The sequence below is a fragment of the Nothobranchius furzeri genome, chromosome 17 (genome assembly GCF_043380555.1).
Source record: "Nothobranchius furzeri strain GRZ-AD chromosome 17, NfurGRZ-RIMD1, whole genome shotgun sequence".
In the NCBI taxonomy this organism is placed as follows: Eukaryota; Metazoa; Chordata; class Actinopteri; order Cyprinodontiformes; family Nothobranchiidae; genus Nothobranchius; species Nothobranchius furzeri.
In genome coordinates this window covers 34,904,291-34,921,940 of record NC_091757.1, presented here as the reverse complement: position 1 = coordinate 34,921,940, position 17,650 = coordinate 34,904,291, and the positions used below count along the sequence as shown (strand labels likewise).

At 45.5% G+C, this 17,650-nt stretch overlaps 1 protein-coding gene across 5 annotated transcripts in view; it reads right to left on the bottom strand.

Moving 5' to 3' along the window:
- Positions 1-17,650, bottom strand: part of rimbp2b (RIMS binding protein 2b) — a 107,383-nt gene that overhangs the window by 7,429 nt on the left and 82,304 nt on the right. For 3 of the 5 annotated variants that reach the window (XM_054731342.2, XM_070546535.1, XM_070546534.1), the window contains 6 exons: positions 5,388-6,164; positions 3,457-3,568; positions 2,874-2,999; positions 1,477-1,658; positions 1,194-1,362; positions 986-1,048 (listed from right to left, as the gene is read on the bottom strand). In XM_054731342.2, coding sequence (XP_054587317.2) covers positions 986-1,048; positions 1,194-1,362; positions 1,477-1,658; positions 2,874-2,999; positions 3,457-3,568; positions 5,388-6,164 — 1,429 coding nt within the window. The other 2 variants (XM_070546536.1, XM_070546537.1) reach the window with 2 other exon arrangements.

Sequence of the window (17,650 nt, the reverse complement as noted above, 5' to 3'; positions counted from 1 at the left end):
GTGTGGACAGTCTGGACACGCAGTTACACATGTTGACCAATCGCCTGTGGCTTTCACCAAAGCAAAAGGGGTTGGGGGAGGGGACGGCTCCCAATGAGGAGCCGGCTCCCGTCGTTCACTTCAAAGAGCCGGCTCTTAGAGCCGGTTCGTTTGCGATCATGACCGACAATCACTAGCTCTTTGCATCAAACATAAAAAGAAAAAGCTCAGACTTGTGCACTTTACTGTGCAAAAAAAGATATGGGCTTTGATAGAAAGTTCTAGATGTTAGGAGTAACTGAGGCTTGTTTCCCACTGAATGCGGAGGCGTTCTAGTTTCCATATGGCTTCTGGACGAACTGCCGTGCACAACAACTGTGACTCGTGTGCTGAAAATCTCTAGAAATGAACTCTCACAAAAACACCAAATTATTAGAAATTGAACATGATACATTTAAAAAAATACCTGTAAATATACCATGAACTATCAAACACTAAACTGGTCCCTGTCATTAACAATCTGTTGCTGCTGCCTCTTGGCCAGATCGTCTTTGGAAATGAGAATGAGTTCTCAATCGACTCATCTGGTTAAATAAAGGTGAAATAAAAATAAATAAAATTAAAGTCTGCAAAAATAATGCAACACAGGTTTTATTTTGAAATAGACTGTATGCAACTTGCTGTTTCATGTCACACTTCCTGTCTGGTTCATGTAATTTCTTCAAATTCATGACAATCCACATGCAGCGTACAGAAAAAATAGACCATGCGTAAACTTTCCAGAGCTCCGTATCTGGATCTACATCACACCGTAGCCGGAGTGAATGTTCTGATTGGGCTAAATGATTTTTGATCCATTCGGAAGCCATACAGAGACCGGACCACATCCAGTCCTCATTTAGTGTGAAACAGGTTTCGGAGTCAGAAAATGTGGATGAATTTTAAATGCTCACAAACAGAGAGACTAAGATGTGTTAAACAGATGATTATCTTGGTGCACACAGACCTCTCTTGGACTTCCTGGACCTGCGATTAATTGAACGGCCATCTTTAAAACGGTCGCAGTTCACTTCACAGGGAAGCAGAAGAACAACAAAGCAGGGGAAAGGGTATAGAGGAAAGGAGATGAGAGTAAATGAAAGAAACAGCACGGAGGCAGCCAGATAGCAGCAAGGATATAGAGAAAAGCAAAGAGGGTAAGATTCCTGTCTCACCTAACTTTTCCACTGGAGTGTTTAGTGGGAGGAAACCCTGTTTGAGAAGCTGGTCCATCATTTCATCGTCTTCTGTTTGAATTTCAGAAACCATGTTACAGGGAATAAGACCCACTCGGCCTCGCATCTCTGCCCTGTAGAAGCCATCTGTGTCTTTATTTCCAAGCACCTAAAAGAAAATGCACGAAACCCCCAACATGTGATCAGCAGATGTTTTCACAACCGACGAGCCATTAGCAGGAGTATTGTTTCTCATCAGCAATGTCAGGAATGAGACAAACACCTTAATGATCTGGCCCTCCTTGAACGGCAGCTCCTCATCAGCAGCATCCGGGTTGGGAGACATGGACAGAGGGTCGTAGTCAAACAGAGCCACAAACGCACGGGTCATGTCCTCTGGCTCAGATTCCTCATAATAATCCAGAGAGCGTCGTCGCCGCCCGTGCCTGCGGCCGCCATAGCTGTCTGAAACACAGAGGAGGCCTCTGCTGCTACTACCAGCCTTATACAGCCACGTTGGCTGTAGAGGCAACGAGAGCAGAAGATGTCTCTTTGTTAGAGCTGACAGGGGAGAGGGCAGTGAGACACGTGTGTGAAGAAAGAGCCAGAGGTCCATCGCTGTCATTCAACTTTTAATCTTTGAAATAGAGAAACTTTAGTGTCCGTTCATTAAAAATATTGATGCACAAATAAAGTCACAGAATTGTAAGGTTCTTTGTTCACACATCTCTTCTTGATGGTGTGTAACAGATCACAGTGCAACACAACACAGAAAGCAAACACCAGGCAAGCTAAATGGTACATTGATGAGCACACAAGTACCACTGCACTACTTTCATTGCTGTTTCACTGCCTTATCTCACAGAGGCTGATTAACATGCATGCTTTCCTGGGATTCGATACAGAAGGGGAGCATTCGTACATCAAATGCAGGTGTAGCATCATGCATTTAAGCCACATCTGAAAACACGGTGCAGCGATAACCTGTGAGCGAGTCATGCTCCAGTGAGTGACAACACATCAAATACCCCAGCTTTTATCGTAGATATCAGAGACAGTGAGGGGGAAGGGGTGAACCTGATATCAGTTCCCCAAGCTTTTCATGGATCACCATGTTGAATGTTTTAATGGCAGCTTGTAAGTCTGGCTAATAACTAACTGAGATATGCTGTGGAAGATGTCAAATGGTCTTTGGGTTCATGAATGGGCAACAGAGTGATACTGCCAAGGTGACTCATCCAGTGTCGAGGTCTTCTTCTCAGTTTTTTTTTGTTTTTGTTATCGGGTCATGCAAAATTAACAAGAGGAACTGTGTACTGTCTCGTAAAGGTGGGGAGGGAAACGGGGGCGGTTGCAGTGAAGGTAAGGAAGAAGGAGGGTGGGTTAAGTCGTTGATGGGTGGAGAGTTGCCTGGCGGATTAATGGGAAGAGTGGATGGTTGGGGTTTCATAGGAGTACAACAGGAAAGGGATGATCATTCTCTGGCAATGGGAAAAGTGGCCAGTCTTGTCTTCCCCAGTCAGCTTTATTCAGCTAAACAAAGCTAAACTTGACACAAAGCAGCTAACTGTCCAGCATGGAACCACCAAGACATTACTGCATGTTTCCAAGAAGGATTCTTGGCTTTTTCTGGCATTGTCAAGGTGAATTGTCATCTTGGAGAGAAGCTGCACCACATACCAGATTGATCTTCAGAGGACAAAGATCGCCATATCCTGCGTCGAGCTACACTGCCATAGTAAACATCCTCCTTGACGGGTGAGAGGTTCCCCTCACTCCCCTCACTGTTACTGTCCATGGTGATCTCTATAGAAGACACCAATCACAACGTTACGGTCAGAGACCACACACACATACGCTGCTCTACCCCATGGCCCATTCACTCATGCTGAGACAGAAGGAAGATGGGGTTGCCCTGAAAGGCAACATCTTTGGCTCTGGAGTCTCTGCATGTAAAACAGCAATGCTTGCACTGTTGTTGGAGTTTAGATTGGGTGGTCATGTAAACGTGTAAAAAGAGACATGGGGAGAACATCTGGAGCAACCTTCCTGCAAAACTGCATGTGAACATTTGGTGAATTCAGCTCATGAAGATGGACTGCAACAGGGGTGCGCAAACACCCCCACCAAATGGGCCTGTGGTTGTTAAAGCTCTATGGGGAGAATGTACAGCTCAGCTGACACTGGCATGGGAAAGACATGGTATAAATAGCACAAACATCAGTTGCCCTGCAGTTGGAGATCCACATGTAACCTCACTAACCGATGGATGGGATGGGCCGTCTCATAGGAGGGGTACCGATGGGGTGAACCGGCCTCCTCCCTGAATGGTCTGGATGATCAGGGCTCCCGTGTGACGGTGAGTTCCCAATGATCTTCAGGGTAAACAGAACACAGAGGAACCGTTAGAACTCCAGACCACCTGCAGTGTGAAGGCAAGTCAACATCACTCAAAAATAATCCCAATAAAACAAATGAAAAACCACAAGAGCTTCCATTTGTCCTTAAGGAGGCCAAATAATAACAATAAAGAAATTATAAAGATATCCCACAAACCACAAAAACAAGTCAGTCAAATCAACCCCAAACACAACATTATAGACTCAGGTTCAGAAAGGGTCAAATGTTAAGCTAAAGACCATTCATTTGGTTTGTTTCATTCTGTGCATGTCTGCTCCTTGATGAGAAAAGGAAGCATATGACAGAACAAAAAAATACGAACAAATAATGAAGAGGGGGAGGTGAGTGTGATCGAAAATGAGCAAAGATGCGTTTAGAAGAGCCAAGCAGTGGCGGCGCCAGGGGGTGCTAGGGGGCGCTATAGCTACCCCTGGATTAGTCATTGCACCCCCATAGCACCCCCAAGTAAATATTAGATTTTTTTTTACAATTTAATTTTTATTTAACGTGTGGATGTGATAATATTTAACATACAAAACAAAAATAATCAGTAAATTATCATATAGATAGTAAAAACTTTAACCAAAACAGGAAATTGATGTTAACCTTTGACCTCATTTTCCACCTGCGAACGAGTGAAAGGTAGAGCTAGTGGTAAAATGGATTGGTTTTTGTTGCCCAAATTTCCACAGGTTCAGTCAGAAACGAATGAATCCTTGGAAGTGATCTCAGACCCACAAAAACCTACGGATCTGGATGTAGAGTCAAACTCAACCACCGCAGCAGTCGAGGGTTTTGCCGCTGGAAATGCTAACACTAACGTTAGCTAACCTTGCAACACTACAGATGATTTTCTGCGTGGCTGTATGTGTTTATAATTTCATGGAAAAGTCAGCGATTGTTCATATGTTTATGAAGTATATTAATGATTGTTTCAGGTGTTGTTGAGGTTTTGTGCATGCATGTGTATCTGCTAGTGTTGAAGGTGTTTTAGAGAAGAATAGGTACGCATGACCACTTCCTTCATAGCACCCTCAATAAAAAGACTAGCTCCTTCATAGCACCTGCAGGAAAAAATTTCTGGAGCCGCCACTGGAGCCAAGTCTTTATAGCTGCAGCCTGGAGCTGCTGGCATTAAAACACTCACAACATCTAACTGACATAACTGCTTAGATGAACAAGATACTTGTTGTTTTTTGCTGAAATGGAAAAATAAGAAGAGATTTAAGCAAAGAGATAATGTGGGACAGCTTTAGACTAAGTTCACTCTTGAAAGCAGTGAGTCTTGAATTAACTTTTTTTTTTGGGGGGGGGGGGGGGGGGGGCAATGAAGGGCAAGAGATGCTAACAGGAAGCTCCAAGAAGCTCCAAGCACATGTTGGAGCACCAAAGCCCCGGCTCTCATGAGGGTGACAAAAACAGCAACACATGAAGGTGGCAGCTGACAGAAAGAAAGCGCAGGCAGACGAAAAAGACAGGAGCAGCAAGTCCCCATGCACTGCACAGGGACTTTCCTTCAAATGGAGCCTTTCCCCTCAAAGACATGAGAAGTCAAACCCCAAATGGCCTTTAGATTATTGAAAACTTTACTCCAAAAAGCACTTTACATTCTGAATACAAACAACATAATTCACACAAAAAAGAACTGAAATTAGACAGACTATGAACGTGGCATTTTGTCGAGAAAGAGGGACGAAAAAAAGCCAAATGAAAAAGGGGGTTGTCGTAAAAAATAAAGACATGGCTGCAGCTTGCTGATGGTAAAATACAGCAAAAATTCTGAATCACACACACCAGCGGCTGGTCCCGGTTGAGCCTGGACAAAGACTGGGCCCTAGCCTCCTTGTGGGGGCTGAGATAGACCCTGTCCAGCTCGTTCAGTCTGCCCTCGCTCAGGGCTCCTTCTCTGGAGTAGATTCGTGGCCCAACCTCTCGACCTGGCCCAAAGTGCTCCCTGTTCCTAAAATCACCCATGTGAATCGACTTAGCTGTGGTCATGGGGATGTCAGAGAACTCCTCCTCCACGCTGCACTGACGGGTCAAAGTTCTTTTACGGCCCATCGCCAGCGCCCGCCTCTCTACTGGACCCTCACAGTGAATGATGCGCACAGGCCCCCGGATGGGACTCCCATGGACATAATACCCCCGATGACCCCGACCCAGAGAGCCTTCCTCCTCACTGCCACAGTCTAAACCACTGTCTGGACTCTTGGTGTTTTGCCGATTGGGTCGTCCAAAGCTGCGATCATCCATGTTGTAGCCGAAGCGGCGGTCCGTGAAGCGAGGGGAGGAACGTTGGCGCTGCAGACGGGAGTTCTTGCTGGAGGTGGGATGGTTGTGTGGGTGAGTCTCCGGGGGATACATCCTCCGGTGAGTTTGTGGTGTTCCTGGCTGCCCGCTTTCTTCAAAGCTCAGGCGCTGTCCTGAGCTGTCCAGGCTGTCAGACTCCTCCTCGGCCACCTCCGGGATGCTGTGGAGACGCTTACTGCGGAGAGACCTCTGCTTCACCACCTCCCTCTGGAGATCCCAACAGTCTCTTTCCTCAGCCAGATCCTGACGCTTGTAATATGCCTTAGTTGTGACCAGGAGGCACCGATTCACAGTTCATTGAGTCAGTTCAATTGAAAGTTTAGATTTTTGTCAGGGAGAGGAGGGGTTTAAAGTTTTTGGAAGGTTTTAGAACAGGCAGGAAACAACATTGTGTGTGAACAGAACAAATGGGAGGAAAAGACAAAATAAAGACAGAATTAGTTATTTGTGGCAATGTAATAAGACATGCAGTCTCATTCCGTGTAGAGAAGATGGCATGCTCGGATCAGGAATCTGTGGAGGCGCTGAGGTGGAGCTACGTCTCAGACAATGACTAAATTAGAAAATTGTCCCAACAAAAGACCAACAAGCTGAGAGGAAATAAAAAAATGTAGAATTATACGTAAAAAGTCTACATTGAACTGTGTGGACATGAGTGAGAAGAAGTCAGTAACAAATAAAACAGAAGATCATAAGTGAAGCACAGATGACACGGTGATGACAAAAAGTAGACAAATGTAATAAGTTCCTTTACTAATTGAAACATGGACAATTAATGTAACAAGAAACCAAGCCCACAGAGATGTTTACCTTCCTTTAGCGATTCTAGAACTGGGATGGATGGTGTAAACTGACACGGATGCATGTTGACTTTATAGTTCACATCTCATCTCTAAAGAAGTACTTCTGATTCTGTTTCCCGTTGATAGTAGTTGTCTTTTCCATTAGTCATCAATTCTCCTTAAGTAGCTATTTCCAAGGAGGTTGTCTATGGTAACATGAACCTTCAAAGGTCATATGGTAGGTAAGAATGACATCATGTGGTCAAAAGTGGTTACTGCAGCCAATTTTCCAATCAAACTGTGACTTTCTTACTCCCGTTCTGTGAGTGTCATGGCTGTTGACAGACACGGATCACCACTAGAGGATTCTATAGATAATGAGTGAAGACAAGTCATACACAGTAGATAAATATGTTTCACTGTAATATCAAGTTGATGGTAATAGCAAAAATAGTTTGAGATTATTTTTAGAGCCAACTATTTTTTCTAATTCACCATTAGCATTGTTAGCTTAATGTTAGCCTTTAGCCTTCCTCTGGCCCACAAGATAAATATCAAAAATATATTAAAACTGATCCGCTGGCCGATTTTTCCGCAACGACTACAACTCCCATGGTGCTTTGCGGCGTTAGCACTGAGCCGAAGCGTCCCCTCCTTTGTGTTTTTTCCAGGCCCCCACAATGCAGCTTTAGAATTGAGGCCAACCCGGAAGTAAGAAAAATTGCAGTTCCACCCTCATCCGCTGGGAGCTGGTATCAGAAGTAGGGCTGCAACAACGAATCGATAAATTCGATGAAAATCGATTACTAAAAGCGTTGGCAACGAATTGCGTCATCGATTCGTTGTGTCGCACAACTCTTCCAAAAGCGCCCCCCCCCCCCCCTTCCCGAATCCCGTCCGCCATTGCGCGCAGACCAGAGCAAGTCAGATCAGCACGAGGGAGAGCCGCAGATCAGCGCGAGGGAGAGCCGCAGATCAGCACGAGTGAGAGCCGGCAGATCAGCGCGAGGGAGAGCCGCAGATCAGCGCGAGGGAGAGCCGCAGATCAGCGCGAGGGAGAGCCGGCAGATCAGCGCGAGGGAGAGCCGCAGATCAGCGCAAGGGAGAGCCGCAGATCAGCGTGAGGGAGAGCCGGTAGCGGCAGATCAGCGCGAGGGAGAGCCGGTAGACTTGCGCTGCTGCGAACCGGTTCCGCATTGTTGCACAGCGATCCAGGCAGCTGCTTCCAGCGCACGGTCCATTCTCAAAGTGGCGCAACCAAAAAACTATAATTAGCACACGATCGTTCTTGTCTGCACATCTTCTCTATTTTCTGTCTTATTTGTGCCTGAAGCTCGCTACTGCGGAGCTCATCACCTGTGCTGTGGTGATGTCACCTCACGCAGCATCGAAAACGCGCTCTGCGCTTTTCGGTCAGGAGATCCCTTTGATCTGCTCAAAAGTAACTGATGAGGTGAAAAGGTAAGAATCCAGGCAACAGATTTTCTGGAGAATTAAGAGGAGATGCAGGAAGATGAGAGACAGACAGGACAGGAAAATAGTTCAATAAAAACAAAAAATCAATCAATCAATCAATCAATCAAAGCTTTATTTATAAAGCGCCTTCCGCAACCCTGTCAGGAAGCCCAAAGCGCTGAAAGTGAAACAAAGCGCTGAAAACAAAGTGTTGAAAAGTAAAATGTAGGTAGATTTATCACCACTACACGTTTTTACCTATAAAAAACAATAAGTTATACACATGTCATATTTATACATCTGATACAATTCAGATCACCTTCAAAACTCAGTCACACACCCAGGGCCGTTTCAAGACATTTTGGGGGCCAAGGCAAAATGACCCCCCCCCCCCCCCCCCAATAACTGGGCTCCCCAGAAGCCTCTGTGTAATTCATGCCCTCTCCAGTAGTGTTAGTTATATGGTGTTTATAAAAGCCCCTCAGACATTACTGACATGTTCTAATATTATCAGATGAAAAACTAAATTATCAGACATGCTGTCTCATCTGCTTCTTTTATAAACTTGCAAAAAGTAACAAAACCATTTGAAAGCCACTATTTGTGGATTCTCTGAAAGTTTCCATGGAGTGTGTGACTAGTTATTTTTTCATTGATCCTATCGTCTAATCTCACAGCTGAAACAAGCATCCTTAATAATCTGCACAGGAAGCGTACCGATGCTGTAGTAAAACAAAAGGTATAATAATTTATTATTAATAAAACCTTGTTGCAGAACTAAAGCAGAAAAATTTGATTTTGCATTAAATATGCTAAATATTTATATATGAATTGTTTTAGAGCCCTTTAATTGGCAGAATCTGATATTAATTTAGTTCTTACAAAAAATGGGTCCCAACATGGTTTGTGTGGCGTTGCCATAGTGTGACGTCATAGGCACAGACCCCTGTCCTCTTGTTTGGAAATGGAAATATGGTCACCCTACATTAAACAAACTGTCCACCCGGGCTTTTGCACTGCACAGAGACGCTTCGCTGCCTACGACTGAACGTCAGTTGAGAGTCAGTCTCATGCAGAATGACCAATGAAGAGAGGGCCTCAAGTTAAGACCCTCTCCTCATTGGTCAGTCCACACGAGGTGGGTCAAAGGTTACTCTGGGCGGGTTACGTGTTGTCAGGCATTCAAGTATTGAGTATATTTACTGCATATTACAGTAAAATATTCTGTATGTGACCACATTATGGTGATCCTCGGGTCGTGATGATGGAGCCCTTGAATATTGTTGCCCAGGGTACAACAAAGTGTTAATCTGGCCCTGGTTCCGCCGTCACATTCCCGCAGAAACTGGTTGATCACACCGGGGCCAGACTACTAGCATGTGGTTTTACAACCACAATGTCCTCAGAAGCAAAAACGCTTTTAAAAGGGAGGGAGGAGTCCTAACTGTTGCTGCAGGCGTGTTGTGTGAGAGTGCAGTTATATACTGGTTAATATATTTTTGGGTTCAGTTGCTTTCATGTGGCCTAATGTGAGTCTATTTGGGATCATTGGAATGATCAGCAGCATTTCTTGATGTGACTTTATGGCAGTTGCCCAGGGCATCATCGCAAGGAGGATGGCATTCATTTACTTTTGTTTTATTTGGTATTTTTTCAGTCATTTTTGGAAATAGTGATCAATTTTGATTAATTCACAGCCTATGTTTAATTACATTTAAAATATATGTCAACAGATGAGATCAAACAAAACAGATGAGAATTGCCCTTAAGCTGTTTAACTTGGACCAAGCATTTTAGGTCACAGATAGATGTAGCTTAGGGTCTCTGTCTATACACCTTATAAGACAATTTAGGTGATGGCATGTTGTTTTTCTGCTATTGAACTGTTTTCTAATAATGTTGTGTTAAATAAAGTGAAGGAAGGAGAGAAATAACGTTTCCCTAGCAGTTTTTAAAAATTTCCCCATGTAATCCGATTAATCGATTAATCGTGTCGAGACCCCATCCGATTAATCGATTATCCAAATAATCGTTTGTTGCAGCCCTAATCAGAAGCGAGCAAATCCTCATTGACTCCCATGTTAACAATGCCAATTTCACAGCAGAAATAAACATGTTTACAGCCTGGTACCAAAACATGTTTTTGGTTTAAATTATCTAGTTTACACTCATGACAACTCTGAGGGGGGTGAATTTTTTTCTCACTCTTCTGTTTAAGTGTATTAAAAGCCTAAAATTCTGTATAATTAATGAGCATCCGACCCACGTGACCACAGAGCTAGCTCCGTGGAAAGGCCTCAGTAGAGCCTCGGTCTGGCTTGGAAACTGTTCTGGGATTTTGAGTCTCTGTGTTTGTGTATTCTTTTTTGGATATTATTTGTGCAATTGTTGGACAAAATGACTTGCTGTGGCATTAATTGCACTAATAGAGCGTCCAAGGAGTCTCCACTTCATTTTTTCGGTAAGTAAAATTATATTTATGTATTTTAGGTCACTGCCGAGCTGAGCTTAGATTTTAACATGTACTGTTTAACTATGAAATTTAAATGTAATAGGGTAAAACCCAGTGCATTTAACATAATGCTGCATTTTAGAAAATGGGTTGAAATATAACATGTTGGTGGAGCTGGGTTCCGACTATCGGCTTGTGGAGCTCTCGGGAGACCGATGTTTTCCACCCGGAATGCCGGCTGTTTCTCCCCGCAGCCCGGTCCATCTCCGTCTGATCGCGGCTCCTGTTAGCTGTGCGGGCTGACGGCTGGTTCTCCCAGCAGCTTGGCGCATCGCTGTCTGATCGCGGCTTCTGTGTGCTGCGGCGGGCTGACGGCTGGTTCTCCCAGCAGCTCGGCGCATCTGTCTGATCGCGGCTTCTGTGTGCTGCGGCGGGCTGACGGCTGGTTCTTATGACAAGCCAGAACCGCCAAAATACGCCACTTCTCCCCGCAGCTCGGCGCATCTCTGTCTGATCACGGCTTCTGTTTGCTGCGGCGAGCTGATGGCTGGTTCTTCCAGCAGCTCGACACATCTGTCTGATCGCGGCTTCTGTGTGCTGTGCGGCTGCCGGCTTGTGGAGGTCTCCGAGACCTCTGTGTTCCACCCGGTTTTACCCAGCGGTCAGCCCGGCGTAGCTCTGACTCAGAAGCTCTAGTGTTGTGCACAGTTAACTCCGGTTGTAGCTAGGTTGCTACCTCCGTTAGCTTAACTCCCACCTCCTCATTAGCTTTGGGTTAGCTTCAGGTTAGCTTGTAGCTAGTTCGACCGGGTGTCGTCAGTTGATCCCAGCCTTACAGCCCCACCCTCAGCTCCTCCTCTCTTCCCTTTTATGGAATTGTCTGGGCTTGACGGAACCTATGACACGGTCAAAATGGCGGTGGTGGCCACCTCCCATTTTAGCAGAAAAACTTGTTATTGGAGTCTATGGAAACTCATTGTCCATATTAATGTCGATGTTTTTTTTTTCAGCGTCTGCTGCCGGTGTCTGCAGCTCCGCTGTTTCAGGCAAACTAAACACTCCTCTCACTCAGCGCCGAGTTTACTCAGCAATTTTACGACGTTAAAGCCCAGAAACAGAGATTTTAACCGCTCAGTAATGTGTTCACGATTGAAGGAAAGTTTCCATACAGAGCTGATATAACTCCAGCGAGCAGCGACACGCTCAAATCAGCATGACTCTGTGCCCAAACCACCTTAACTGGCTCCTTTCGATCCGGAGGAGCAGCGGATCTACTCCGAGTCCCTCCCGAATGTCTGAGCTCCTCACCCTATCTCTAAGGCTGAGCCTGGCCACCCTACGGAGGAAACTCATTTCGGCCGCTTGTATCCGCAGTCTCATTCTTTCGGTCATTACCCAAAGCTCATGACCATAGGTGAGGATTGGGACGTAGATCGACCGGTAAATCGAGAGCCTGGCTTTCTGGCTCAGCTCCCTCTTCACCACGACAGATCGGCTCAGCGTCCACATCACTGCAGACGCAGAACCAATCCGCCTGTCGATCTCCTGATCCCTCCTACCCTCACTCGTGAACAAGACCCCGAGATACTTAAACTCCTCCACTTGAGGTAGGACCTCTCCCCCGACCCGGAGTTGGCAAACCACCCTTTTCCGGTCGAGAACCATGGTCTCAGATTTGGAGGTGCTGATCCTCATCCCAGCCGCTTCACACTCGGCCGCGAACCTACCCAGCAAGAGCTGAGGGTAAGAGCTGGATGAAGCTAGGAGGACCACATCATCCGCAAAAGATGAGATTCTCCTGCCACCAAACTCGACACACTCCACACCATGGTTGCGCCTAGAAATTCTGTCTATAAAGGTAATGAACAGAACCGGTGACAAAGGGCAGCCCTGGCGGAATCCAACCCTCACTGGGAACAGGTCCGACTTACTACCGGCTATGCGGACCAAACTCACGCTCCTCTGGTAAAGGGAATGAATGGCCCTTAACAGAAAGCCACCCACCCCATACTCCTGGAGCGTCCCCCACAGGGTGCCCCTGGGGACACGGTCATAAGCCTTCTCCAAATCCACAAAACACGTGTGGAATGGTTGGGCAAACTCCCATGCCCCCTCCATCACCCTTGCAAGGGTATAGAGCTGGTCCACAGTTCCACGGCCAGGACGAAAACCACATTGCTCCTCCTCTATCTGAGATTCAACTATCGATCAGACCCTCCTCTCCAGTACCTTGGAGTAGACCTTTCCAGGGAGGCTGAGGAGTGTGATCCCCCTATAGTTGGAACCAGGGGGGCTGCCAGAGATTTTGGGCCCCATGAAAAAATATCAAGTTGGGCCCCCTGGCGGCTCGTCCATAGCTGGAGCTGGGGTTCCACCCTCCCAGATTCGAAGGGAGAAAAAAATATATATATATACTTTATATTAGTGTTTCAGTTTTGCTTAATTATGTAGGTCTACATGCATTCTTACTTATTTACATATCATTTTCACCAGCTGTCTCTCATTAAACAGTGAATTTCCTTCAACAGAATTAATATCACTGCTGGAAAAAGTAGGAAATGCACATGCTGAAAGGTGTTAATCTCCTTTTCCTTATTACTCCCTTAAAATGTGTTTATTTATTTTAAAATTTTATTTGATGATAAAATTCAAATTTGGATATCTAATTAAATTTCCATGTTGTGTCAAAGCTTTACATAACTACATTTTCAGCTGTCTTTCCTCTTGAAATCAAGTATTTCTGAATGACTGACAAAAATTAAGGATTCACTGCTCACAAGGTGACTTCTTTATTAAGTCTCCACGGCTTCATCATAGACACAAAATGAATAAGCACATCAAACTGGAGTCAGTTAGGGTTACATAAAATTTTAAAGTTGGACAACTTTGCATGAATACGTATATAAGTCTCTAGAAACCCATTTTTCTCAACAACAAAAAAACAGCTACAAATATATTCAGCCTTGATTGTACACAGCAAGATTTATTATTTACAGTGATATAATTAATAATGCTCGATAACAATCAATACTAGATTTCATATTTTATTGTGTTCAATGTTATATTAAGTTTATTTATTACAATTATTAATAGCTTTTGTTTCAATTTTGCTCTCTGATCAATTATTTGGAAATTATTGATTTTTGGTTTGTGTTCTAAAAGCTACATAATCAAATTACATCTTGTAAAACCTCCCATAATTCAGTCAGATTCAAAACATTTCATTTCAAGGTATTTAGTAGATGAAGAGGTTTTTTTTTCTTGTATGGTGCCTTCAAAAAGGTGCTTCACAGTAATATTCTCACAGTAATTTATGTTACAGTAACAGACTAAATAACAATGCTTCAACCTGCCCAGCGTCCAAAACAATCAATACATTTTTACTGATTAATACATATAATTATCATTATGTGGACAAACAATGTGTTTATCACCAAAAATAGCCTTTTTATATTCCTTTGTAATAGTACTGATAGAGAAGAGAGCCTTAAGTGATTCCCACAGACCCCCTTAAATGAGGCTGCTAGCTAACATGCTACATTGCTCACCTTCTTGAGGTTCATTGGGTTGTGAGGGGACACCTGCTGACATATCATCAGCTGCTGATTCTGATAGGGACAACGACGACAACCCATTTACCATAATTAGATGAAACATAGTTCCTCTCATTGTGGATATCAGAGCTAGCAAACAGGTTGAATTTAACCAATCACTAACTAAACCCACCTTTCTTTGAGAAAAACTGTGTGACATACTGACACCATGTCTTCTGCCTGTCCTCTTTCTCCTTTCTTTCTTTCCTTTTCTGTGACCCAGGGTTAGGGTTACCTTAACCCTAACTCCTCCCACGCCCAAGATTTTGCCTCAGCAACTGCCACTGCTGCACCCCGCTTGGCTATCCGGTACCTGTCTGCTGCCTCTGGAGACCCACAGACCAGCCACCCCCTGTAGGCCTCCTTCTTCAGCCTGATGGCTCCCCGAACCTCTGGTGTCCACCAGCGTTTACGGGGGTTGCCACCACGACTGGCACCGGCCACCTTGCGACCACAGCTAGCAACAGCCGCCTCAACAATCGCAGAGTGGAACAAGGCCCACTCGTAGTCAATGTCCCCCACTGCTCTCGGGATGCGGTCAAAGCTCTGCCGGAGGTGGGAGTTGAAGACCGTCTTGACAGGTTCTTCTGCCAGGCACTCCCAGCAGACCCTCACTATGCATTTGGGTCTGCCAGGTCTACGAGGCATCTTCCCCTGCCATCTGATCCAACTCACCACCAGGTGGTGATCAGTTGACAGCTCCGCTCCTCTCTTCACTCGGGTGACCAAAACATACGGCTGCAGGTCAGATGATACGACTACAAAGTCTATCATCAACCTGCGACCTAGGCTGCCCTGGTACCAAGTGTACTGATGGGCATCATTATGTTCGAACATGGTGTTCGTTATGGCCAAACTGCGGCTTGCGCAGAAGTCCAATAACAAAACACTTGATTTGTGATAATCAGATTTCTTTGCTCTCTCTCACAGAATCCTGGCTGCAGCAAGAGGACTATGTTAGTTTAAACGAGTCGACTCCTTCTAATTATTTAAATCATCATATTACTCGAAGTACAGGGCGAGGAGGAAGAGTAGCAACCATTTTTAATTCGGACTTATTAATCAGTCCCTTACCAATTAATAGCTACAGTTCGTTTGAACATCTTATTCTTAATTTTCTTAATCCAGATTTCAAAACTGTAAAACCACTCTTGTTTGTAGTTTTATGTCATCCACCAGGCCCTTACTCTGAGTTTTTGGATCAGATCTCTGATTTTTTTTATCTGATTTGGTGCCAAATACTGATAAGGTCATTATAGTGGTTTTTTTTTTATTTTTATTTTTTTTACCGTGTCCTGTCTGGCTGTGAAGCAAACAGAATTGATGTCTGAATGCTGGTAACAAGCCTTACAGATTTACTCTCAGGTGGAGCATCAAAGCGTCTGCTTTTAATGTCACACCTGATACTTAAAACTTTATTGTTATTGTTTTTGAATGCTTTGTAATTCCGACCAGACACGGAGACAGAGGTGAAAGAGAAAGGAAAAGAAAAGGTGGGGAGAGTGGAGGGGGGGGGGGGGGGTCCACAAAAATAAACAATAATGAACAAGAGTCTGCTTCTAGACCTGCAGAAAAAGACAAAAAAAGCAAAAGAACAAAAAAATGGGACACAACAACAATACAACAAGATCAAGCTATCACTGCATCAACTTGATAAAGAAATATATAATCAATATTGCTTAACTGAAAAATCACGATAATAAATCACAGTGCATTAAGTGCCCACCATAGTCTTAAGACCTGTATTTAACGTGCCCAAGCCCATACTTTTGAGAGCACCATGTGAGCACCTGTGTGTGTACACGCGCTTGTTTATGTAAGGTTTATCTATAGGAGCGTCCAATAGAGAGTGTAGGGGACCACAGATCCGCCCCCCAAAGATGCGCAGGAGACGGGGGGAGCTCCAAGTCCCAGAGATCCAGGAGCTGCCCCAGAACACAGGAACCCCAAGGAGACTGCAACCAGAAAGGCCCCCGCCCCCCTCGAGAGGCACAGAGGATCGCCCCGGGGGGCCACAAACGGCAGCCGGCAGAGTCCCGGGAGACATCAGCAGCAAGCCCACAGGCCCGCCCGCAGCCTCCCACCCCCTAGCCGGCCGAGCCCGGGACCCAGCGACCCGGGACCCAGGGGCGACCACCCTCGCAGGGGACCCAGCAGAGCCCAGGGACCCAGACCCCACCAGGCAGCCACCGGGATCTATCAGGCAGATGCCAAAATCTTAAACCCCCAGACCCGGTTGCCACGAACACTCAGGCAGACCAAGGCAGAACCCCTCACACCAGGTGTGGCTGGGGGAGGGGGGACGAAGATCTATATCATCAAAAGTAGTTCCAGGAGAGGGGAGGAGTCAAAGGCCCCACCTGACATATACAGTCATGCACAAACACAGTCACACACTCCCTCCCTCATGCTCACACATGCACATACAACCCAAGACTTACAAAAATGCACGCCGGACACTCACTCATGCTCCCCATACACACCCTATTAACTCTGGTCCCGGTACTGCTGCACATGGGGTACAACCATCACCGGTAACCAGAGTTTGACCCTTTCTGCTGGGGTGCTGATGAGCAGGATCCCCCGCCCAACGCTGAGCACAGCAACCCACCACCCCAGACCCCAACCAGACGGCCAGATCTCCCTCCTAGCCTCCAGCCCCAGGAAGCCAAGCAACAACAGAGGTGCGCTAAGACCCCTAGTCTCCCTCCGCCTGCTCCAATATAGTGTTGTGTGATCATGAAGTGTATTCCATGGCTGTGGTGAGCGGGCAGTGCGGGCATCATCCGGCTTATGCCAGCTGATGCCACCGCACCACCCCACTTACACCTTCAGCCCTCGGTGTCTAAGTGCGGTTTAAAATTGGAAGTGGGCACCGGCACCCGGGAGGAGGCTGAGATATTCCCCTGCCAAATGCCGTTGAATGTGCTCACTCCCAAGGCCCTAAGTGTGTGTTTGTGTGGAATGTCGTCAGTGGAAGTGTATAAGGTGCAAATAAAATTGGGGGACAGGTTGCCACAGGAATGCGGAAATTGGGGCATTTTAACATTCATGTGGACATTGAAAATGATAGCCTCAATGTAGCCTTTAGTAATATCTTAGACTCAATTGGTTTTACTCAAAGAATACATAGCTCCACCCACTCCTGCCATCAAACATTAGACCTTGTGCTGACTTATGGCATAGAGTGTGAGGAAATAATGATCTTTCCACATAATCCAGTCCTCTCGGACCACTTTCTGATAAACTTTGAGTTTTTTATAACTGAGTTCTCGAGACATGAAAGTAAATTTCACTATAGTCGGTCTCTATCTGACAACGCTGTTGCATCTTTTAAATCACCAGTTCCATCTTTACTGTCCTCAGCATCTCAGAGGAACATAGCAGAGGGCAATATTTTCATTTCTAGACCCTCACAAATTGATGCTTTAGTTCATCATGTTACTTCCTCTTTACGTGTGGCAT